The 22188-nt window shown below is 35.3% G+C and overlaps 10 protein-coding genes and 1 long non-coding RNA gene across 12 annotated transcripts; 6 read left to right on the forward strand and 5 right to left on the reverse strand.

Annotated features, from left to right (window-relative positions):
* Positions 1 to 756: 756 nt before the first annotated feature.
* On the reverse strand, positions 757 to 936 carry AT2G19300 (uncharacterized protein; the record flags this gene model as incomplete). Its single annotated transcript, NM_127487.1, has 1 exon — positions 757 to 936. One exon carries the CDS (start codon positions 934 to 936, stop codon positions 757 to 759), a length of 180 nt encoding a protein of 59 aa, NP_179520.1.
* Positions 937 to 2284: 1348 nt separating this feature from the next.
* On the reverse strand, positions 2285 to 3392 carry AT2G19310 (HSP20-like chaperones superfamily protein). The gene has a single exon (NM_127488.3). It carries the CDS (start codon positions 3095 to 3097, stop codon positions 2609 to 2611), a length of 489 nt encoding a protein of 162 aa, NP_179521.1. The 5' UTR covers positions 3098 to 3392; the 3' UTR covers positions 2285 to 2608.
* A 15-nt stretch (positions 3393 to 3407) lies between these two features.
* AT2G19320 (uncharacterized protein) lies at positions 3408 to 3825 on the reverse strand. The gene has a single exon (NM_127489.2). The coding sequence runs from the start codon at positions 3812 to 3814 to the stop codon at positions 3581 to 3583; it is 234 nt and encodes a 77-aa protein (NP_179522.1). The 5' UTR covers positions 3815 to 3825; the 3' UTR covers positions 3408 to 3580.
* A 1752-nt stretch (positions 3826 to 5577) lies between these two features.
* On the forward strand, positions 5578 to 7170 carry PIRL6 (plant intracellular ras group-related LRR 6; the record flags this gene model as incomplete). Its single annotated transcript, NM_127490.2, has 3 exons — positions 5578 to 5951; positions 6225 to 6394; positions 6486 to 7170. The coding sequence occupies exons 1-3, from the start codon at positions 5664 to 5666 to the stop codon at positions 7168 to 7170; spliced, it is 1143 nt and encodes a 380-aa protein (NP_179523.1). The 5' UTR covers positions 5578 to 5663.
* AT2G19340 (Oligosaccharyltransferase complex/magnesium transporter family protein) lies at positions 6483 to 8672 on the reverse strand. 2 transcript variants are annotated; one of them, NM_179655.2, is made up of 2 exons: positions 8035 to 8672; positions 6483 to 7154 (listed from the first exon to the last, which is right to left on the reverse strand). In NM_179655.2, exons 1-2 carry the CDS (start codon positions 8510 to 8512, stop codon positions 7030 to 7032), a joined length of 603 nt encoding a protein of 200 aa, NP_849986.1. In that variant the 5' UTR covers positions 8513 to 8672; the 3' UTR covers positions 6483 to 7029. The 2 variants fall into 2 exon arrangements, with proteins under 2 accessions (NP_849986.1, NP_849987.1); NM_179656.3 differs by lacking the exon at positions 6483 to 7154 and having other exon boundaries at positions 7523 to 8672.
* On the forward strand, positions 7748 to 8607 carry AT2G07175. The gene has a single exon (NR_140194.1). It is a non-coding gene; the product is annotated as an other RNA (long non-coding RNA).
* A 199-nt stretch (positions 8673 to 8871) lies between the features above and the next one.
* On the forward strand, positions 8872 to 10073 carry AT2G19350 (transmembrane protein (DUF872)). Its single transcript, NM_127492.3, has 2 exons — positions 8872 to 9235; positions 9693 to 10073. Exons 1-2 carry the CDS (start codon positions 9046 to 9048, stop codon positions 9812 to 9814), a joined length of 312 nt encoding a protein of 103 aa, NP_565449.1. The 5' UTR covers positions 8872 to 9045; the 3' UTR covers positions 9815 to 10073.
* Positions 10074 to 11380: 1307 nt separating this feature from the next.
* Positions 11381 to 16091, forward strand: AT2G19360 (tRNA-splicing ligase, putative (DUF239); the record flags this gene model as incomplete). The annotated part of the gene is made up of 8 exons (NM_127493.2): positions 11381 to 11533; positions 11644 to 11730; positions 11947 to 12189; positions 12273 to 12420; positions 15157 to 15227; positions 15317 to 15370; positions 15477 to 15623; positions 15714 to 16091. The coding sequence occupies 8 exons, from the start codon at positions 11381 to 11383 to the stop codon at positions 16089 to 16091; spliced, it is 1281 nt and encodes a 426-aa protein (NP_179526.2).
* AT2G19365 (Myb/SANT-like DNA-binding domain protein) lies at positions 12737 to 14043 on the reverse strand (the record flags this gene model as incomplete). The annotated part of the gene is made up of 4 exons (NM_001335632.1): positions 14022 to 14043; positions 13755 to 13778; positions 13465 to 13666; positions 12737 to 12750 (listed from the first exon to the last, which is right to left on the reverse strand). The coding sequence occupies exons 1-4, from the start codon at positions 14034 to 14036 to the stop codon at positions 12737 to 12739; spliced, it is 255 nt and encodes an 84-aa protein (NP_001323665.1). The 5' UTR covers positions 14037 to 14043.
* Positions 16092 to 16523: 432 nt separating the features above from the next.
* Positions 16524 to 19729, forward strand: AT2G19380 (RNA recognition motif (RRM)-containing protein). Its single transcript, NM_127495.2, has 6 exons — positions 16524 to 16659; positions 16747 to 16821; positions 16919 to 17019; positions 17140 to 17346; positions 17474 to 17683; positions 18160 to 19729. Exons 1-6 carry the CDS (start codon positions 16573 to 16575, stop codon positions 19319 to 19321), a joined length of 1842 nt encoding a protein of 613 aa, NP_565450.1. The 5' UTR covers positions 16524 to 16572; the 3' UTR covers positions 19322 to 19729.
* Positions 19650 to 21507, forward strand: AT2G19385 (zinc ion binding protein). The gene is made up of 6 exons (NM_127496.3): positions 19650 to 19952; positions 20047 to 20121; positions 20234 to 20364; positions 20572 to 20935; positions 21029 to 21136; positions 21236 to 21507. Exons 1-6 carry the CDS (start codon positions 19866 to 19868, stop codon positions 21296 to 21298), a joined length of 828 nt encoding a protein of 275 aa, NP_565451.1. The 5' UTR covers positions 19650 to 19865; the 3' UTR covers positions 21299 to 21507.
* The last annotated feature ends 681 nt before the right edge of the window (positions 21508 to 22188 follow it).

Consider the following 22188-nt stretch of genomic DNA (forward strand, 5'->3'; position numbering starts at 1 on the left):
GGAGAAAAATCCCAATTATGGATATATATATATAGATATATCTTTTAGATGATTATGGATTCCTAAAAAAACATAGAAATGTATAGGTACATAAGAGATACTTATAGCATCCGACTCAAAATAAATTGTATATATGGCATCAGACTCAACATAGTTGATTAACACTATTTCGATCAATCTTGATTTTGGCTAAAGTTTGGAAATACATATACTTTATTTTCTTTTTAAAAATTGTTCAAATTGAATTTATCACGGTACAAAAGTTGGTAGACAAAAAAGAGGGAAAAATTTGTACATGTTAAAATAAGCCTATCGGCGGATAAACTAAGCACTAAAGTTGTAAGCCCTTGTGTATTAGGATTTCTTTGCAAATAAATCACTATAAATAAAAAAAAATTATGTGATCAAACCGAGCTATAGCTAGATTGGACCAAGTAAGCCGAAAACGGTAAGTCAAATTTGTGCTTTTGCTAAACCAATAAATCAAATTGACTGAATATTATTTTGGGATTAAAACGAAACTAAACCGGTATCAAACTAAAATACGTTATATAATCCCTTTCTCTTAAACTTATCACACACAATCTGATGGACAAAAAGAAAAAACTTATCACTATTGCCGATATTTTAAATTAAAATTGAACCCAACTCAAATTTGTGCTTGGCTAAATCGGAACTCAAATTGAAATCGATCTGCATATATTCAAATTAATTAAGGATTAAACCGAAAGTAAATCGATATCAACTCAAAATTGGTTATTGATTAGTCTGTTTGTTTGTTTGTCGCTTGCGGTTGCGGCAAACACTACCGCAGGTTGTTCGTTTTGTCGTCGTCGACGCTGCCGCAACTTCTATCGCAGTCGCATTGTCTAAGTTTTCTGTTTTGATTATCGAAATTGTAGTAACAAAGACCACTTTTTTTGGACTGTTCACCATTGTCTAAGTTTTCTTATTTATGTGAATTAATTGATCTTTTTCTGTTCTATTAATTTTTTATATAATCTTTACAAGTACTTTAATTGTTGATAAATACTTTCTTTTCTTTTTTTTGATCAAATGATAAATACTTTATAAAATTTTAGTGGTGCATAGGTTTAGGGGGGAGCAGTGCAAGAACCAGAGGCCCATAACCAAAAGGGGGCACACACATTTATTTTTTCTTTGAAAACATACTCAATAAAAACAAATTTGTGTAAATATAAGAGAAAAGAAGAAAAATAATATTAAAAAGAGGTTCATATATATTTGCATTTCTTTAAAGCCTAACGTAATTCTTCTCTTTATAAATTTGTTGTGTCCAAATTAGATGTTGATTTACTTTAGACCAACAATTGCAAAATATTTATTGATTTATGGGGTCAAATCTCTTTTGCAAAATGATATTGTTGCTTTATTTTTTGTAAATGATGTTTTCTTTATGTTTATTCTTGTAAAAAAATTATTTCAATATATAAGGGTCCAGTTTTTTTTGGCCCCAGAGCCTAGCATATGCTTGAGCCGACATTGGCTGTACTTAGACTATTCATAAGCAGAATCGCTCTGATGGCTATTTTGATTAAGGTTGGGAATCACTTATGGGGATGAAACACTATGGCATCAGACCTGATACGTACTTCTGTTTCCGATAATTCTGTTATCGACTATAGTGAAGTGGTTTGTGTATAGTAGGAAAAAAAAAGTAGATGAAATTTAATAGTTGTAGTTTTAGCAAACATGTAACTGGAGGTTTTAATTCGATTTTTTTTTCCAATTTGGAGATTTTATATTAGAACAAACCAAGTTGAAGGTTTTGGGAAAATGTCTAAATATGGAGATTTTCATCTGGGATTCTGCCTTTTATATATTACATACGACTATAACACCTGATCATAACTTAAATTTACCTAATTACATGATTAATTTCTTCATTTAGTTCACACAGTATATAAACCTAAAACTTAAAACTTAATTAGTTTTATTTGAGAATTCCTCATGATTATAGTCTATTGATGATTATTTTTTGAAAGTCCTTTAATATTACTTGTTCAGTAATGAATATATAAAGTGTTTGATCAATAAAGATAATTCATTTGAAACCAAAAAAACAAAGGATTTTCATTTGACTTCCAACACTACGTGGCCTTCAAAATATAAAAGAAAAGTGGCAATAGATATAAATATGCTTACGAGAATTTACTTTTTCAATATCTTGTTCAGTAATTATGTCTTGTATAAAAGTGGAATTATGTCTTGTTTACGAGAAACTGGGGTTCGAGCAAATTTGGGTAAGAGACGAGTTATGGATAATATACATTGAGTATATAGGCGTAGAAAGATTTTTCTCTCTTTGAAAACTCATATGGTTTATAAGAGGAGAAGGTTACATGTTGTGTGTTTACATATCTAGAATGACATGCTATGTATGAGTTATATCTGTCTTCATAGATGACATTGGATTATTTATGTAAACCAAATCATATAGATATTGTTTTCATTAAACTAAACATTCAATCGATTTTTTTTTTTTTTTTAACACAACCTAAACAAGCGATTAACTTGTTCATTTAGTACACTAAACTTTTAAGTTTCCCTTTAATTCACATATATCTCGACAACATGTAACACTTAATTAATCATCATCGCCGGTGATTTCCACAACTCTCACGTTACGATTCTCCTCAATCTCCGGCAGCTGTGGCGGCGACGAAGAAGCATCTTTCTCAACGAACACGACAAGAAACTCGTCCTCCATCCACGCCGTGACCTGATCCGTCAAGGCGTTGTTAGGAAGCTTAAATCTGCTCATGAACTTGTTGTCGCCAGTACAGATCTGAAGATATCCTTCTTCATCTACGAACGCAATCACTTCGTCTTGATCCACTCCCGGAAGATACGCTTTGAAAACGTGAGCCGTCGGAGTCTCGGTCCAATTGAGCTGCGTATTGACGGTGGATGATGAAGTTTGTGGGAATATTTCTCGAGAAAGTGAGGGAAAGTGGTGAGAAAGAAAGAGAGCTGGTGATGGGAAATCAAGAAAGGTGTTCATGAGTTCAAATGGTTCCCAGATTCTATCGCCGGGAGATAGTCTCCGGCGATTGCTGATCGGAATCATCGACATCTTCTTCTTCTCTATTCTTAGAAAGTAACAGAAGCTGAGTTATAAATCTTGATCTTCTTACTCAAGAGAATTCTAGAGTTTTCTTGAGAGTGACGTTTGTGATGATTATGAAGCACAGTAACTGGGCCTAGCGTGGAAGCATAAAGCCCAATAGAAAAGGCCTTTTTCTTTTTTTTCTTCTTATTCCCGGAATCCGACAATGTTCAAAGTGTGTAGTAGATTGATGAAGAAAACCAGTGTCATTTTGGTAGATAATCGTATGGAGGAATTTTTTCTTGCAAAAGTGATATATATGGTGGAAAAATATATATGTAAACATAGATGTTTATTGCTCTTCCGCATTTGTGTTAAACAAATAGTGTAACAATATCAAACAGTTTTTTTGTTTCGTCCATTCGATTGATAAAGACAAAGATCATTACGCATTGCGAAAATCGAACATTTTGATTAAAGACTACAAAACAGAACACCTGACATTAACTACTACTCGAGGGACGAATCGATCTTTCGTACGGTTCTTGAGAAAGCAAGAATGTCCTCTGGCTTGCTAGCGCCATGGTCGTTGTCTTTGTTGCCATCATCGTCGTTGGAACCTCTGTCTTCCACTATAGATTCACGAATGATGGTTCTTATCGTGTTGTCTTCGGCTTTTCCCGCCTCGTTGGTGACGACTCTCTTTTTCTGGTCTTTCTCCATTCTCTCTTTCGTTGCCTCCATATCTCTCTCGTTCTCTTTTCTCTAGCTGGTGCAATATTTTCTTGAAAGACTTCTCGACACGAGATTTGAGAACACGTGGCACGTTAGAGATGATAACGTGGTCGTGTTCGATGTGAAGGTGTTTTCTTCGACTGATACGTGGAGGGATGAGTCAAACGAAGAGAAAATGTTACAAGAAAGCCCCTCAGACCATCCTTATCAATGGACTCTTACATACAATTCTAAACAATTTTGATATACAAAATAATGTTTAAATATTAAAAAGATTCTTACAAAAGTAAAAAATAAAGAAGAAAACTCTTAACTAAGAGCCATTTTCCATCTCTTAAGCACACTTTTTAATTTTTTAATTCTTATTTTGTTTAATATAATATTTTGATATTGTTAACAATCTATTGATAAGGATGCTCTCAAACGAGTGATGTATTTCGAAAATGACCTTTTGAACGATCGTTAAAATGAGTTTCATTCAACTTTCATCTAAACAAATCGTTTTGAATCTACGTGTGAAAGTTGGTATCCGTTTAGAAAACAACCGGACTGCTAACGTTTAACTCAAACCGGTTTTAATATTTTCCACCAAAAGAATTTGTTTTAGCTTCTTTGTAGTATTTATAATGGAGTAACTCAAATGAATTTGACGTTTATTAAGCTTAATTAGGGTTAATCATTTAGGGAAGCAATTTTGATACTATTTTGCCAATGGGGTGGTACTTAAAATGGAGCTTGTGAAATTTTTGGCCATGAATGGATGTTCTTTTCCAGTTCAGTTTTTGGATTTGGTTTTTATTTTTTTTAATTATTTTAAACAAAATTTAGATTTTAGTTTTAGATTTTGTTATTAGATATTTGTTTTTTTTTAAAAAAAAATTGGTTTTGAAGAAAATAATGTAGTTAAAGTAAAAAATAGATTCCTTAAATTATAGAAGAACTAAAAATCTAAAATCTTTTAACGGGAGATTATATCAAAACTCTTTCTTAAACTCCAAGGAAACAAATTTTACAAACTTGATTGGTATGACAATTATTTTTTGAAGAATGAAAACCAATAACTCTGTCAAAAATTGCAAAACATTCAATTCGTGTATTCACACTTATGAAAAACTCCACGAACAAAGCTAACAAAGTTGCTTTACTTTTTAGTTACGTCAATTTAAGTTGATACTATATATTTTTAAAAATATATATTCGTATAGTTAGTTGATATATTCGTATACTAACTTGATCTCACTCACCTCGAACATTATCGGTTTTGGTGGGATTTGAAAGTGAATAGAGATGAATGAGATCATGAACTTTATTTTACAAAAATCAGAGTAAGAATAACAAAATTTGGTAACGGGTACATATGATTAGTTACCGATTAAAGAGATTGACGTGTCAACTATATTATCAATAGGAATATTCGTAATTTTTTTACTCAAGTTCCAGTTCAATGCTTTTTGATAGTTCTTTTTTAATAACTAGTGAGAACAATCCTTTTGATTTGGTCAAAAGATGCCAATAAAACATTAAACACTGATAGAAAGAAAAGAGTAATTTGCGTTAGTATTTGACTTTTTTTATAATCAGGTGGTTAAGAAACTTTGACCACTAATAAAATGCCATACTTCTTTAATTACCTAATTTTATTAATGGCTTGGATATTTGGATTAATTTAAATTGATTACTTCCTTTTAAAACTCTCCACCGTACATGCATCTCCTATTTCCGTACACACACATTTGTTATACCATATTAAGCTTTTAAACTCTCTTTCTTCTCTGATCATTCTCTTCTTCTTCAAACAACATATACATAAAATCATACACACACGTATATATATATATATATATAGATAGTGTGAAAGATGATATGCGAGGAGGCATATCATCAGCAACCGCAAATACAAAAGGAACAAATGATGACGATGGATCAACGTAATAATCATCAACGGAAGAGATCACCATTATCCTCACCATCATCTCCATCATCACCATCGTCTCCATCATCACCAAAGTCACCATCATTCAATAATAATGAGGAAGAGAGGCTAGAGGTTGTGAATTTGAGTGGGATGGCATTGGAGTCTCTCCCTAATCCTTCACTCAATTTAGCTCAGATTTGCAAGCTTGATCTCTCCAATAATCATCTTCAGGTTCATATCTAAATACACACATATACACATGAGACATTTCTCTTGCATGATTCAATACCATATCATAAGCATGTACGTTCATATTCTAGTGCTAATTTGTCGTTTTGGATAATACTATTAATTGGGAACATATTGACTAATTAATTTTGATAGGATATTCTGTTTACTTTTGGTTCAGTCTCAATCTTTGTCGTCCGATCCAAATGTCAATCCCTAGTCAAATTTGTTATAATTTTTCCAACAAATTTTGATGCTATTTTGGATGTGACACAGACCATACCAGAATCACTAACAGCGAGACTACTCAACTTGATAGCATTAGATGTTCACTCAAATCAGATCAAAGCTCTTCCAAACTCCATTGGTTGTCTCTCTAAGCTCAAGACTCTCAATGTCTCCGGCAACTTTCTTGTATCCTTTCCCAAATCTATCCAACATTGCAGGTTTCACCCCATAACTTCCACAAAGCTCTCACAAGACAACACTCCCAACAAAGCATAATTCCCATTTTTGTTCTCTTTTTTTTTTTTTCAGGTCATTGGAAGAACTAAATGCAAACTTCAACAAACTAATCAGATTACCAGACTCCATTGGTTTTGAACTCACCAATCTAAGGAAGCTCTCTATCAACTCCAACAAGCTAATTAGTCTTCCAATCTCCATTACTCACCTCACATCTCTCCGTGTCCTTGACGCCCGTCTCAACTGCCTCATGATTCTACCGGATGATCTCGAGAATCTCATCAACCTCGAGATCCTCAATGTCAGCCAGAATTTCCAGTATCTTTCCGCTCTTCCATCTTCCATTGGCCTTTTAATGAACCTCATTGAGCTCGATGTTAGCTACAACAAGATCACTGTCTTGCCAGAGTCCATTGGCTGCATGAGACGGTTAAGGAAGCTGAGTGTTGAAGGAAACCCGCTTGTGTCGCCACCCATAGAGGTGATGGAGCAGAATTTGCAGGTGGTGAGAGAGTATCTGACACAGAAGATGAATGGTGGCTCACCAAGGAGTCCCAGCAAAAAGAAGTCATGGGGATTCGGTAAATTGGTGAAGTATGGGACGTTCAATGGCGGATCAAGAAGCTGGAATAGAGAGGAGAGAGAAGGGTTCATCATGCCTGAGTACCGCTCCATCGACAGTCTTGCTTCGCCTAGGTATTCTGGAATGTTCTCTCCACGTCGTCTCTTTTCTCCAAGAACCTATTTCAGCAGATAAAACAGACAACAGCCAAGAGTTTTCACATTCCTATAAGCCATGTACACCTCTGTAGCATCAAGGCCAAAACAATCCAATTTTGTCTATCATTTTAATAGTAGCATCAAAAAATGTGTAAAGAGTATTTCAATATGTTCATCAGATTCTAGAATTCTTGTTTTTTTCATATCTATGCTTGCACCAGGTCCCTATTTGACTATTTCTATACACACCAAATTTTGTTCACGAATAAAGTTTGTTCTTTCAGAAAACCTACCCCCTTCTCTGCCTGATCCTTTAGCTATAAGCAAAAGACTTAAGATTTATACAGACAAAGAAAGCAATACTTAAAACCTAACATACAAGGCCTCACATTCTTTAACCGTCTAGAACTCACTCAGTTACATACTCTGACAATTGCTGAGAGGAATCAACAATCTTTATTCCTCTCTTCAATTTCACATATAGTTTGATGATCAAAATTCAAAACAATGTACGTCATATAACTAAGTATCAAAACTCAATTCATAGCCAAAGGAGAATATTTTCACTTTACAAACTCCTAGTTCCTCTACTACAAGTTAAGTCTGTCTGAAGATTGAAGTCCGGCACACGAATCCACTTAAAGATCTCAACTTTTCTTGACTTCTGACTATAGAATTTGCACAATGAGGCAAAGAGAACTCAATTGAACAATAATTACTAGGACTTTAATTCAAATCCAAAGAGACATGCTTCAAATTGGTGACTACGGAACTGAGTTCGAACACTAAAAAAGACACAACTTTTCAAGTGATCACTACTCTTATAAGTCAAGTTCCCATTACACATAATCTAAAAGCTAATAAAGATAACCAGGAATCTTAATACGGATAAAGAGCATACTCATGACATAAGCGATCACAATGGAGGAGACACCAGCAACAGCATAAGAAGCTTTAACACTCTTGGCTTTGTTCTTATCAAGCGCTAAATCAAGCATAACAATCCCAATTCCACCGAGAACGAACATGAATCCAGAAGAGAGACCTTCAATGATATATTGCCCGTTAACCCGACCCGACATAAACACAACGGGTCGAATAGTTCCAGTAGTCGGATCCTGAGTTGATCCGATACCCGGAGGCTCGACAATTACGTCGTAGACGAAACCGGAGACTACTAAAAAGTAGGTAAGGAGAATTAGAGCGTATACAGTCATCGGAGAAGGAAGCGTGAACGATGGAATCTTCAGACGGAGGCGCGGTGGTCGGAGAAATGAGAATGGGACGATTCGGAGAAGGTGGAATATTGGATCCATTGAGGATTGATCTGAACCGTCTGATACACTGGAGCCGGTTTGCGAATCGGATCTTGGAGCCATTTTATCGAATCCTCCTTGGATCTCTTCCTCTCTCACCCTATCGACGGAATCAGGAAGAGTTTCAGAATTGGCTTTGTTTGGAAACTAGGATAAAGCTATCCATTACACGAATAAACAAACGTCTATCAATTTCCTTCTTTCGATTTTATCCCCAGAAGTTATCAAAGATGCAAAAGAGACCACTTTAGTTCTAACTTGTATTAAATTAGAAAATTCAGACTATTTTCGTAATTTTGTTAGAAATTTGAGACTATCTTCGTAATTTTCTCACAAAATTTCTTAGTTTGGACGTTCTGCCGTTTTAATGTATAACAAACGACACGTAGTTCTATCTTAGATTGAAAATCCGGCAAGATTTGGTTGCTTTAACGAAAGTATCTATCTCCCGTCATCTTGCTTCCTCGTTAAAGGAAGCAAAAGAGTTTGATCCCGTCGTCGAGCTTTCGAACTTTCGATCTTCAGCTTTTCTCAGGTGACAGACGTCGTTGTGATTCAAATCTTTTTCCGGTGAACTTAATTTCGGAGGCTATTCGATGGCATACGTCGACCATGCGTTCTCGATATCGGACGAAGACCTAATGATTGGGACTTCGTACACCGTCAGTAATCGACCACCGGTGAAGGAGATCTCACTCGCGGTGGGTCTACTCGTATTCGGAACCCTAGGAATTGTTTTAGGTTTCTTCATGGCGTATAACCGTGTTGGTGGTGATCGAGGTCACGGTACGAATTACGATTCCTTATTAATCAAAATTGTTACTAATTTTGCCCTTGTGTCTTCGTGATTAGCTTAGATTGAGGAAAATTAGTGACAATCTGGGTGATTTCTTATTGGTAGGTCTATGATTAATGTTTAGACTTGTTAGTTTCCTGAAGAAACCTAGTTTGGGAGATTTAGGGAATATCTTGAGGATTTGAGTAAACTGCCTAGTGTTGGACTTGGTCTAGGTCTTTGTTTGTAAGCTTTCTTGGGATCGATTAGGAGATGTTAAGTGAATCATGTTGAACACTCTTTCTCAAACAAATCTCCAGAGGCATGAGAGATTTGGTTTGCTCTCTCTGATAATTCCCCAGTGGTTAGTTAGCTTCAGTGGTGCTTGTCGTCAGATTTTAGTCGAAATCAAACTAATGATTACTGAGAACTCACTCATTGCTTGTTTGATTGTTGGTGGTGAAACAGGGATTTTCTTCATTGTACTGGGATGTCTACTGTTTATCCCGGGGTTTTACTATACACGGATTGCATATTACGCTTACAAAGGATACAAAGGTTTCTCTTTCTCAAATATACCATCCGTTTAAGCCTTATGACTTGGTGTCTCTTCTCTCTTACTCAATGTATAGGTTGTTTACGTTTTTATTACTTGACTTATGCTCTTTAGTGTGATTTTACATGACTTGAATGAGCCATGTTTGATACATATGTATCTCTTTTGGTTTCTCCTTCTCTATGTTAGATCATTAGTCTTCGATAACCATCCTTGTATAATGTAGACCAAGCTAATCACATGTGATGTATGTTTGATATATATCCTCTGTTGGTTTCTCCTTCTCTATGTTAGATCATTAGTCTTCGATAACCATCCTTGTAAAATGCTAATGGTCCCTCTTCAAAGCTAGAGAAGTTTAGAACTTAAAACAATTGATTTTGGGTAGTAATGACTACCTCTTTGGTTTTTCATGATATAAATACTTGGAGTACACCTCCTTGCAACTGGAATTACAACTGAAACAAACGTGGAGTACAACTCCTACAAAGTTGGGAATAATGGAAATTGGAGTCGTGGAAGACTCCACTCTTATTGCAACTGAATTCAAATGACTTAGTTTTGGACAATTGTACTTTGGATTGGGCCAGAGAGTCCTTATGGGCTTTCTCCTTTCTTCTTCGCTTCTGCACTTATCAAATGAAGACCAAGCTAATCACATGTGATGTAATTGGTGTGTTTAGACTATAAAGTAGAACGGGAAATAACAAGAATGGTTCAGTATAGTATACTAGAAAAATTGGCTAATTCATAACCCCCCTCCCCCCAAACCCACAGTTTAACTATGTTCAGTCTCCTGAGTATATGACCGTGCTAAAGCATACCTCCTGACTCCTACTCATATTTTTGAATTTCGTACCTAATCTTTTGTTTTTGGTGGAATACAGGAGGAGGCAATGACTTGGTTGTATCATAACTCGGTTCTCTTCTTCTTTCTTTCGACAAACCCTATGTTCGAGTGATGAAAATCGGTTTGAGTGAAAAAAGATGAACAAGTAGTGTAGTTATTTAGGGTTTTAAAACTCGGGTACACATCAACTTAAAATTTTAATTTTACAAAAACGACTACCGCTGACCTTTTCTTGTATTTGGATTTTACAACGCATATTGTCACGAAATTCTGTTTGAGTTAATTAATAAAGATATGCCAAACAATTGATGAAATTTTCTTTATTTCGTAAAAATGTGATTTCTTTACCATATTAATTACTATATCTTTACTGTTCAAAATCCAAATTATTACATGTATTATAATTCTTGATTACTTTTTCTACTTTTTGGGAAAATTATTACACTTATTTCATTGGTATAAGTGAAATGAAAAAAAAAAATCTATATCAATGAATAATATACACTTTAAACGGATATCATTTGCTTTAAATTAATAATTTATTTTTATTTTCTTATTAAAGTATTTAAAAGTATCTAATTATAGTTCATAGATTTGTTCAATTTCTTGTGCATGACTTTTCTTTAATATATATATATATATATATATATATATATATATATATATATTTATTAAAGTATTTAACTTAATCATCTATAAACCAACTAGAAACGATTTAGAAAATATCAAAACATTTTGGATAATCTTATTATGATCGGTCGAATAATGGCCAATTTAATTGTGCTATACATTCTAGTCATAGAAGCTATGATAGTCATAGGAAGCGAGTCTTCTGATTCTCGTGATGCTGAAATAAATCGACTCTTGAAGAAACTCAACAAACCTTTCCTTAAATCCATCAAGGTTTATTTAATTTGTGGATTTACACAAAAGAATACAGTTAACAACACTTGTTTTTAATTTTCGATTGCTCTTACCTCTTTAGTTGTGTATGTTTTGTAATTCTTAAATAGAGTCCAGATGGAGATATCATAGATTGTGTTCATATGAAAAATCATCCCATTTATGATCATCCTTTATTCAAAAACCACACCATTCAGGTTCATACTTTTTGTTTTATCAGTATTGTTTTAGTGTACAATGTTATATGCATTTTGTTTATGGTTTATTCATATTTTATTCAAAAATTACAACATTCAAAAACTGATACTAACACAAAAATTAATGAATCCGTTGAAAATGTTTTAACTATATACATTTGACTTTGTCATTTTTATCTAATCTATTACTTTAATTCTAACAATTTTGTGTTGTAGATGAGACCAACTTCTTACCCAGAAGGATGGAGCAATAAAGATTCAGATAACGAAAAACATAAAATGGTTCCTCAACTTTGGACAATCAATGGAAAATGTCCAAAAAATAGTATTCCCATCAGAAGAACGAGAAAAGAAGATATTTTACGAGCAAAATCAATTGAAAGGTTTGGGAAAAAAGATCCCAACAATATCCATCAACATAAACCAACGAATCCAACTAATAACGACGGTACACATGAGGTGCATATATCATTCATCATTTTTCCTTTTATGAGTATATATGTTTTTATAGTTTCTTACATATTTACATACTTAATATACAGTATGCCATACTTAAAGTGGGAGAAAATTCTCCTCGAGCTAAATTTTATGGAACCCAAACGCTTATAAATGTGTGGAAGCCTTTTGTACAACATAGAAATGAATTTAGCTTATCACAAATATGGATGTCGGCTGGAAGTTATAGGCCCTGTTTGTTTGATCATTTGGAATTTGCATCCAAATGATCCATCCAAATAACCCATTTGAATGATTCATCTTAATGATGTTTGTTTGATCATCTGCTAATTCATCTAAATGCATCATTTAGATGGAGCTTTGTTTGTTTGATCATTTGGATGAATCATTCACTTTCTCATATATATATAAATGACTAAAATACCCTCTGTTAAGTAACAAGTCAATTGCTACATTCTTATATTAATCAAAGTAAAGTTTGAAAAAGAGAGTTTGGTTTTGTGCTTCAAATCTTGTCGTCGTTGATCATTTCCCATTTCAAACTTCAATTTCAGATTACTAAACCTGTAAAGAAGAGCAATAACCTGAATCATCACCAATTCTCCAATAAGAGCAAACATGCATATTGGCTAGTACTTACCTAACGATTCAACCATGACACATTCTCAAAAGTGATTCAATCATGACACAAACTAGAATCAGAAACCAAAGTATGGTCTTATGCATATTACCAAACCACAACACTAAAGCAAACAACATCAAGAGACACTAGAATTGCAGCTGCTCAAGAATACAACAACTAGATTGAGAGAGAGACTATTCAACAATGAGCTAAAACCAGAAACATAGTCCATTCAGCTGTCATTATGTCAAGCTATTCAATTGAATCAAGTCTAATCCAAACTAATGAACACTATGTTCAACGAATTACTTGTCAGCTGTCACTACTAGTCACAAAATTTAAAACGTGTGTAATCAACCAACTTATGTAGTGACGTGACCATTCAGCTGTCACTATTAGTCACAAAATTTAAAACCAAGACAGAAACAGACAATAGCATAAGACAGAGACAGTCAATAGCATAAGACAGAGAGATGGAACCTGTTAATATGGGAGTCTTGTTCCTTTGGCCATCTCTGTAGTGATGGAATCTCGTATATTCTCCATTACTCTGTCACCAGTAGGCACATATGGAACATGCCCATCATCAGACATTCTTATGCTCCCATTTGGATAGTAACCAAGACCGGTTCTGTTGTGAGTCAGCTTCTTAAAACCTTCATACTGCTTCTTACAAGTAGTAAACTTGATCCCAAATTTTCTCCATGTATGTCTTTCCCCATAAACCTCATAAAATCTATCTATAATAGTCTGTCTCCCAGCATCATTGACATTCTGATTCCTAATATTTCCTTTAAGCTTCTCCTCAATTCTTAGTTCAAGGTAGAAACGAGTTTGCTCATCATTCCACGCAAGATTCTTAGTTGATCATGTGTTTTTGTACAAAATCAGTCTAAATTACAGAAAATATTACAGTAAATCTAAGTTTAGAGGAGAATATACTCACATCGGTACCATTGATAGTTGTCATCTGTAGCACACAATGAAAACAAACGTTTTGTAGTTGTGTTTGAACAAGATCAAAGATACCAAACAAATAAAACAAAGATCAGAGATAACAAAGCAAACAATACACAACTTATGATAACAAAGCAAAGCAAATAAAACGTGTACAAAGATCAGAGATAACAAAGCAAAGCAAAGAAAAACTATTTGATATTGAACAATCATGAGATATTATTCTTGACTATTTCTACAGTATTTGAACTCAAACCTTAGACGAACTCATGCTACTACTACAGAAAGCCAAATGCAACCACTAATTAATACTATTTAATATCGAAAGCAATATATTTACAGAGGACGTACTCGAGAAACCAAAGCTTTCTTACTTGGAGACAAAACTTGCTGAAACAAGGACTGAAGAGAAAAAATCTTTTATAAGATGAAATTCTCCCTTATAAATAAGCAGTTATAAGCTATAAACACAAAAACAATTCCACTTTGGATGCAATTGAACACGTCAAGGAGGCAGCTGAGGTTTGTAACTATGGATGGTCAATCTAAAGAGGGCTAAAGTGCAGATGCTAAAGTGGCAGCACCAAATGGTTATGTTGCTCCTAATGTAGAGACAACAAAGCCTCTTAAGAGCAAATCGAAGACTCAAAAGCAACACAAAGCAAGCAAAGCAACACAAAGCAATATAAGGAACACAAGCCGTAAACTAAAGCTAATCGAAGAATCAAAAGCAACACAAAGCAAAGTAAAGCAAACCCACAATTAAACAATGTAACCATGGTGGATCAAACCCAAGAACAAGTGATTGCAACAAGGATACAAAGAGAAACAACGTGAGAGACATGGAGCGAGAGAGAGGAAGCGAGAGAGAGAGAGAGAGAGAGAGAGAGAGAGAGAGAGAGAGAGAGAGAGAGAGAGAGAGAGAGAGAGAGAGAGAGAGAGAGAGAGAGAGAGAGAGAGAGAGAGAGAGAGAGAGAGAGAGAGAGAGAGAGAGAGAGAGAGAGAGAGAGAGAGAGAGAGAGAGAGAGAGAGAGAAACACAAACCTGCTACACTGGCGAAGAATCGGCGACGGCGATTTGTGAAGAATCGGCGACGGCGAGATCACCGGCGAAGAATCAGCATCATTGACGGCTATGAATCTCAATTTTGAGTGTTTTGTGTCGAGGAGAGGGTGAAGAAGAGATGTGATTTTGGGTGTAATTCCATATATTAGATTAGGGTATTATTTTTGTTATAATTTTGGCTGAATCAGCTTCAGCAGAATGAACAAATCAAACTCAGTCAGATTTTTTTTATTTTTTGGATGAATTTAGAAAAAAGCATTCAACTGAATCATTCGAATGATCTATTAAAACATGAAAAACAAACAACAATTTTCATCTTCATTGAGATGGTTCATCCAAATGGACAAACAAACAGGACCATAGTACTCAACTTGAAACCATTGAAGCTGGTTGGCAGGTTTTAGTCTTTCTTGCAATATTTGCATGTTTATATATAAATATATTCTAATTTTCTTATATTTTATTCATTGTTTTGTTATTGATTAGGTGTGCACTGTACTTTATAATGATACTAACCCTCGATACTTTGTCTACTGGACTGTGAGTTAACTTCCAAAGTATTGTTAAATTTTCTTTGTTTTTTTTGTTGACAAAAAATCTCCTAACTATTTTTTGTTATGTGTGTTGTTTGATTACGTGAAAACAGAATGATTCATATACACAACATGGTTGCTATAACAATCTTTGCTCCGGCTTTGTTGTTGTCAACCAAGCATTTGCTCTAGGCGCGGCCGTTCCTGAAGTTTCTATCCGTGATGGTCTACAATACGAAATTTTCACAAGTATATGGAAGGTAAAAATAAGGGCTCTTTTTCATCATATAATTTCAAGAAATACTCTTTTATATATAGAAACTGAAACTAAATATGTTCTATTGTTATAGGATCGTAGTTCAGGAAATTGGTGGTTGAAATTTGGTACTCATTTAATTGTTGGATATTGGCCTTCTTCATTGTTCAATCGCTTAGGAGATGCTGCGAGCCAAGTTCATTGGGGAGGCGAAATAGTAAACGTAAAGGAGAACAACCAACACACGTCAACACAAATGGGAAGTGGGTCGTTTGCAATAAATGGATTTAGAAAGGCTAGTTATTTTAGGAATATTTTAGTACTTGATGAAAACAATACTACGAAGCAACCTGTAGGTGCTTCTACATCTGAGACGGAAGGAAGTTGTTATGACATCAGGTATCGCACTGATCAAGCATGGGGAAGTTTCTTTTACTATGGTGGTCCTGGTCGAAGTCCTTTTTGTGCTTGATTAGATATGCATCTTATATATGTAAAATATTGTGTATCAATCTATCTATGTCAGTTATCACCAGCATATAGTATTATATGTGGTGGTGAAAATAAAGTTTAAGATATCATTATAGTTTTGAGACTATAACTAGTGTAAGCTAGTGTAAAAAAAAAAAAAAAAAAAGAAAAAAAAAAAAAAAAAAAAAAAACTAGTGTAAGCCAAATTCATCAATAGGGTTAAAAAGATAGTTTAATGGATTGAGTATTGAGTTCTCGAGGAAGTTATATTCTTGTCTAAAGTGTTATCACATTTAACAAAGTGAAACGGCAACGTTTTGGTTGCCACAAGATAAACAAACCATGTCGTTTTCGAATTGTGAAAACAGCACGTAGTTAGAAAATTCATCAATCTGAAAAGGAAAAGGGTTTCAAACTCTCTCTAGGCGGTCTCCGAATTAGCAAATTGAAATTGGCAAATTGCAAGAGTTTTCGATTCAACAATGGTGTGGTTTCAGTGCGATGATTGTGGCGAGAATCTGAAGAAGCCAAGGCTACCGAGACACATGAGTATGTGCACTGCCACCAAGGTACACTAAAATTGAAACTCTCTGATGATTCTCTTCTTCTCTTAACCTCTCTCTGATGATTATTTTCGAATCTTCTGACCATCACAGTTTTCTTGCATTGACTGTGGAAACATGTTTGGGCAAGTTAGTGTTCACTATCATAATCAATGCATCACCGAAGCTGTAAGTATTTATTTGCCAATTTTGATCAATCTTATGATGCTAATCACTAATGGTTTAAGTTTTTTAGATTTAGTTACGTTTTTTTCTTGGTAAATAGGAGAAATATGGTCCAATGGTGCGATCTAATGGCGAAAGTTCGAAACAAAAGCACGATTTCGATATAAATGCCGAGTTGTTCAACAGTCAATGGTTTTGTAGGTACTTTACACACATCTTTAGCCTTCCTTCCATTGTCTGTTAATGGAGGCTTTGTTCCAAACTTAGTCTTGTTTGTGTGTGTTCTCTTGTGGTGAGGTACTTAATATTTTCTATTTGCAGCTTATGTAATGCAACTATGACCTGCGAGCAGGATTATTTTGCCCATGTCTATGGGAAGAAACACCAAGAGAAAGCAAATGAGGTTGCTGATATGGACTACTCGAAACAACAATCTGAACATCCAGCAGTTGACAAGAACAATTTAACACAACAACCCGACTTAGATATATATGTCGGGTTATCAAACGACTATCCATGGTTCTGTAGGTAGGTAATCTTACATTGTTTAGGACATTATTGGGTAAACCTAGCTCAAAATGTATTGTTGTTTGTGTGTTCTCTTGCGGTGAGATTTTATGAAGACATGCATTAAATATGATTTATTTCGTTCCAGCTTGTGTGACATAAACGCTACCAGCGAGCAGACTTTGTTAGCACATGCCAATGGCAAGAAACACCGAGTGAAAGTTGAACGTTTTGATGCTGAACAACAGAAACGACAATCAACACAACATTCCACGGTGGATAAGAAGGACTACTCAAAACAACAGATCGAAGTCGATATAAATGTCGGGTTATCCAATTGTTATCCATGGTTTTGTAGGTAATCTCTTGATCACATATTTCACCTTTCCACTACCATTTTCTATATCACGTTAGAAGAACGGATATGCGCTTTTGATGTGAGATTAGTGATCTGTTAATTATGGAATAATTGAGGAGGATTGTCTACAATTTTTAGGAGTATAATAATGTCGTTTTAGAAAAAACCTATCTATTTAACTTTGGATTTGTCAATGACTTATTGAAACTTTGTGTCCTTAGTAAGAGTGTTCACAAAATCTACATGCCACCTGAGTTAGTTAGTCGTAACTAGGATAATTCTAAGTAGGATATGCATCAGCTATTATTGAGTAAAGTCGTGTATATGGTTGGTTTTGCACCATTGGTATGGGTTCATGGATTTCTCTTTGATTCTGTACTGTAATAAATAAAGAAGATTTCTGTGTTTGTTCTTAACATTTCCCTTTGGGTGAGATTTCAAGAGTTAATGCTTTGAATATATCTATTTGGTTCCAGCTTGTGTAACGTGAAGGCTACATGCCAGCAGAATTTGCTATCCCATGCCAATGGCAGAAAACACCGAGAAAATGTCGAATTGTTTGATGCTACACAACAACAACAATTAGAAAAAACTACAGTGGATAAAAAGGATACAACTGTCAATGCTTCGGATGGTAATTCCGAACAAAAGAAAGTAGATTTGCTTGTCTCCTCAGGTGTTGCAAATGGATATTCACAGGCTCACAAAAAGAGAAAGCTAGAGACCTGCGATGAAACATGGAAAAGGGAGGTAGTTCAGGCCGAAGAAGCAAAAGGAGGGGGTGAGCAAAAGAGTGAATCAAAGAAAGCCAAAAAGCAAGACAAAGAGAAGAAGAGAAAGAAGGACAAGAAGCAGACTAAGTCAGACTCTGATTTCGAGCATGACAAGGAAGATATCAAGCAGCTGTTGGTAGCTTACTCGAAGGAAGAGCTTGTTAACCTCATATACAAGACTGCCGAGAAGGGTTCTCGATTGATCTCTGCCATCCTTGAGTCGGCTGACCGTGACATCGCTCAGCGCAATATATTTGTGCGTGGCTTTGGATGGGACACAACGCAAGAGAACCTCAAGACGGCTTTTGAGTCTTATGGGGAGATAGAGGAGTGCTCGGTAGTCATGGACAAGGACACGGGAAGAGGTAAAGGTTACGGGTTTGTGATGTTCAAGACACGGAAGGGAGCGAGAGAGGCATTGAAAAGACCGGAGAAGAGGATGTACAACCGCATCGTGGTATGTAATCTAGCATCAGAGAAGCCGGGCAAGGCTGGAAAGGAGCAGGATATGGCTGAACCAGTGAATATTGATCTAACCAAGATGGCTAATCAAAGTGAAGCAGTCTTGCCCGGGATCGAACTGGGTCGCGGACATGTACTCGAGAAGATGCACCACCAACAACAACAGACTATGGACATGTTCGGACAGAACATGCCTTTTTATGGATACTCTCATCAGTTTCCTGGTTTTGATCCTATGTATGGTGCATTAAGTGGTAATCAAATGTTAGCTGGTCTACCAAACTATGGTATGTTTGGCTCGGGTATGATGACGAACCAAGGATCAATGTTGCCACCACCGAATCATTTAGGCATGGCAGGGCAATATTTTGGTGATGGGGAACAGGCTTGGCATCAGAGATAGCTGAGATCATTTGGTAAGGCTTTGTTATCTCTGATATATTAATCAGGCTTCCAATTTTCGGTTAGGCTAATTACTAATCTGGTATCTTCAACCTATATTATACCTGGCATCTATGTACCAAACTAAACCAGCTTTTTTGGGTTTTCGAGTTGTGTGAATATATACCAAACTAAACCAGCTTTTTGGGGTTTGATTCGTTTTGAATTCTATAGTTTTCTGTTTGAATTCTGGTTTACTCGATTTGGTTCGGTTTATACCAAAATTAAATGCCTTGAATTCCCCTGGATGCATTGCTAATTGCAATACCAGCTCTACAAACATCATGCCGTCTCATTTCTAAAAACTAAGAAACCTTGTCGTTTTTAGCGTTCCAAAACAGCGCGTTGTCTGATACTTGAATAAACAAACTCTACATTGAATTAGTTCTTCTGGAAGGCTTTTAAAACCCTAGCTGGTACCAATCTTAAACCCCTCTCCGATTTTGATTTCTGCTTGAAATTGTTTTCCCCGAGATCTCAATTTCGATAATCGGAAAACGAAAAAGATGGTTTGGTTTCAATGCGAAGACTGTGGAGAGAGTCTGAAGAAGCCAAAGGTCCCGTCTCACTTCAAGATGTGCAGAGCCAACAAGGTCTCACTTTCAAATTTTCTCTATGGTAAAAATCGAAACTTTATGATGATTGTTGTGTTAAGTCTCTCTTTCGTGTGTTGTATTGTATCAATAGTTATCGTGCATCGATTGTGGAGAAATGTTTGGGAGAGATACTGTGCAAGGACATAACCAATGCATTACTGAAGCTGTAAGTAAATGGTTTATGCATTGTATTGAACAAATTGGGTTAAGTTCTAGATTTTTGGCTATGTCTTGGACTTAAGAGATTGAGGAATTGTTTGTGTATTGAATGTTTTTAGGAGAAGTATGGTCCAAAAGGGCAGTCAAAGTCAGCTAATGGAACACCTGCAAAGCCAAAGGACATCTCTAAGCAAGAGCCTGACTTTGATATTAATGTCGGCTTATCAAACCGATATCCATGGTTTTGCAGGTATTTACATCTTTCAAACTTTCCTTCCGTTTTCCGCTTTAGATACGAATGCATAATGTATTGAGGTTGTTAGGAGAATAAGTTTTTGTGTGGATTTATAACGCTAATGTAGACTTTTGTTTTAGAATGTATTGTTGTTTTGTGTGTTTGTCTTGTGACGAGATTTTTGTGGACATGGTTTTGAGTATTTTGTCTATTTGGTTGCAGTTTATGTAACACAAAGGCTACTAGCCAGCAGACTTTGCTTGCCCATGCGGATGGGAAGAAGCACCGAGGAAAAGCTAAAGCCTTCCATGCTAGGCAACAACAAGAACAATCCACGACTTTGGATAACAAGGATGGAAGTGAAAATGCGTCTAATGTTGATTCAGAACAGAAGAAAGTAGATTTACCTGCCTCCTCAGGTGTTGCGAATGGAGAATCGCATCCTGAGAAAAAGAGAAAGCTAGAGACTTTGGATGAAACGAGTGAAGGCGAAGAAGCAAAAGGAAGTGATCTAAAGAAAGCAAAGAAGCAGGACCATGAGAAGAAAATCAATTGGAAGAAGTTGATCACATCGGCTTTGAAGTCTGTACGTATCTTTCTGCATTTCGGTTTCAGTTTAGCTTCTTTCTAGCAATGTGACTACAAAATGTAACAAATCTATGAATTTGTATTGATACAGAACGAAGATAAAACTTTGAAGATGAAGAAACTGAAGAAGCTCGTTCTGGAATCTATTGTGGATTCAGGCCGAGACAAATCTGAGCTTAAGGCAGAGCTAGAACTAAAGGTTAGATATACCTCATCAGTCTAATTAATGTACAACAATCTGTTCTGCTGTTGAGAGATCTTCACAGTAGAGTCTTTTTGTTTTTCTACAATCTTACAGGTGAATTTGAGCTCCAGATTCACAGTTGATGGGAAGTATGTGAAACTTGTGGCTAAAGATTGAATCTAATTCTTGAGTCCAGCAACAGTATCATGTCTCCGACTGTCACAGTTTTGGCATATGATTCATTACTATTAATGTCTGTACCAAATTTGGAATTTTGGAATCTCATCAAACATTATTCGTAACAACTTTATAATATGCCTCAGGTGACATAGTTATTATCTCCATAGTTCTGTTTTGCAGTTCACGGCGAAAAGAGATTTTTCGAGAATAAAAAAAAAAAGACAAGAAATGAGTTCGGTTTTGTTTCGTGAGAGACACATTCTATATTTTAAATACTTAGCCCAATAGACCCAAAATGAGTGGACATAATATCTTCACGTCTCACGAGAGCAACAAGACCACCAAATCAGTCAGCAATTCACAAACTACACTTAACGAAACATAAAAAACTGTTAGACTCATACTATTTGTAATAATTGAATAGATCTCCAATCATACTTCAATGTCACAAATAAATATGATATTTTGATCTTTGTATAAATGAATTATGATCCTACCAAAATTAACAATTTATATGAACAATGTTCCACAGAGAATCACATGTATAAACATGAGTTGCATCATCTTAGTATAGCAACAACAAGAAAGCATAATACTACAAAAGTAACATGAAACTATTCAAAATTAGATGCCATAATATTTACAAAGCTAGGAGAACGGCTGTGTTATTCAGCTTCAACAGTAAGAAGTGTTCAATTGTATAGATCATTTATAACAATTCATCACCAATCATAGCAAGTAATGTAACTAGGAAACAAGACATCTAATTTTTTTTAAACATGCCTCTCTTAGATCAACTTACAAGGGCATAAGACAATAGAAAGACCACACAAGATACATCAATATCAAACATCCAACCTTATGATATCAAAAAGATCAAAGCAAAC

The sequence above is a fragment of the Arabidopsis thaliana genome, chromosome 2, assembly GCF_000001735.4.
Source record: "Arabidopsis thaliana chromosome 2, partial sequence".
In the NCBI taxonomy this organism is placed as follows: domain Eukaryota; kingdom Viridiplantae; phylum Streptophyta; class Magnoliopsida; order Brassicales; family Brassicaceae; genus Arabidopsis; species Arabidopsis thaliana.